The sequence below is a fragment of the Triticum aestivum genome, chromosome 6B (assembly GCF_018294505.1).
Source record: "Triticum aestivum cultivar Chinese Spring chromosome 6B, IWGSC CS RefSeq v2.1, whole genome shotgun sequence".
Classification (NCBI taxonomy): Eukaryota; Viridiplantae; Streptophyta; class Magnoliopsida; order Poales; family Poaceae; genus Triticum; species Triticum aestivum.
The window spans coordinates 625478295-625480006 of NC_057810.1; the positions used below are offsets into that span (position 1 = coordinate 625478295).

Consider the following 1712-nt stretch of genomic DNA (forward strand, 5'->3'; position numbering starts at 1 on the left):
GGGTATATATAGACGGGCATCAACCGCGGGGACGGAGGAGCAAACACGTACGCACTCTCTGTCTGAGAGAGCAAAGCATACAAAAGATCGAGGAAGATGGCGTTCATGCGGTACGACTACAGGGCGCTGCCGCAGGAGACGACGGTGGAGGAGTTCCGGGCGTGGCTGGCGCAGTTCGACGCGGACGGGGACGGGCGGATCAGCCGGGAGGAGCTGCGGGAGGCGCTGCGCAGCCTCGACCTGTGGTTCGCCTGGTGGAAGGCCAGGGAGGCGCTGCGGGACGCCGACGCCAACCGCAACGGCCTCGTCGACGGCGACGAGATGGCCAGGCTCTACGCCTTCGCGCGCACCAACCTCCACCTCAAGGCCGCCGACCTCGACGCCTAGCCTAGCACTGCTAGCAGCCTCCCAATAATCTCTCTCTGATCGATCCGTCAGATACGTACTGTACGTACTAGCTGGCTTGGATGCGATTGCTCGTGGCTGCTTGATTGGTACAGTATTAAGATGTAAATAATCAGTAAAGTGGATTTTGTGTTGTGTGTGCTACTGCCTCTGGACCTGTTTCTTTTTGTTCTTTCCTGCCTCAGAAGTTCAGAGTCCCCTGAAAAATGAACAGCTGAACCGATGCACGTGCCGGCATCTTCAGTGATCAGAACCATATGATTCCTCAACTTGGAAACGTGGTCTGTGTGTGAATAATGGTATTTGGAGACGCCGTCCGACCGTTGTTGCTACGTTGTTCTCTGCTGGACTTCCTGATGCATAAGCACGAATAGCTCCTAATCGCTGCACAGCGACGGACATCGTGCCACTGCACACAACTTGATAACATGTTTTTTTTCCAAGGGAACGACCTGATTATCATTGATCAAGTTCAACAGAACAAAATATATCAAAACCAAGAAACTGAAAAGGGCTGTTCGGAAAACAGAGAGTTCGCATAAAGCACAAAGTTGCATCAAAGTCGTTCGAAAACTGTCAACTCTAGCTTTATTATCAAATACAAATCCTGAAAAATGTACAAAACCTACGTACTATGCTCAAAGATTTTAAAGAGTCTCATACACAATAAGTGAGAACCTAAAATCATGCGATCCATCATGGGCAGGACAGGATCCACCCCTAGCAAGGTCACATGTCTTACGTCTACTATGTTATCATATGGTTGAGAAAACCGATCATGAGCATGATAAAGTGTAGCCGTGAGAACAATTGCACAAAGCATACTTGCCACTAACCCGATCATCGGCAGCTCGGCCGAAAAAACCCAAAACTGGGTCGTGCTTCTTTTGCAGCTGAAAAGACAGCTCGGGACGGGCCCAGGTTTCAATATTCCAGATTTCCAGGATCTCCTTTTTTTGACGGGAAGTCCTTCACGACTAGCTTTATTAATCAATCACACTTACATCGTTTGCTAGAGATTTTACAATAAACTCAGGGGTGCGTCTACCCATACAGAGGGAGAGCTTGTACTTCCCCAACTAGCTAGCTCATGAGCAATTACATTTGACTCTCGATTACAATGCTCAATAGTTACCTTCCCGAACTCACGAAGCAAGAATCTACATTCTTCTAAATCTGGGGCTGCCACCATAGCATGACCTTCATTCATCCGTAGAGCATCAACCACCACAATATTATCCATTCTCAGCATCACATTGTTGCAACCTAGGCTTTGGAGAAGTTTTATGCCTTCTAACAGAGCTGCA

General features: G+C 48.7%; 1 protein-coding gene across 1 annotated transcript; it reads left to right on the forward strand.

Moving 5' to 3' along the window:
• LOC123134597 (probable calcium-binding protein CML17) lies at positions 1–554 on the forward strand. Its single transcript, XM_044553818.1, has one exon. The coding sequence runs from the start codon at positions 97–99 to the stop codon at positions 385–387; it is 291 nt and encodes a 96-aa protein (XP_044409753.1). The 5' UTR covers positions 1–96; the 3' UTR covers positions 388–554.
• The last annotated feature ends 1158 nt before the right edge of the window (positions 555–1712 follow it).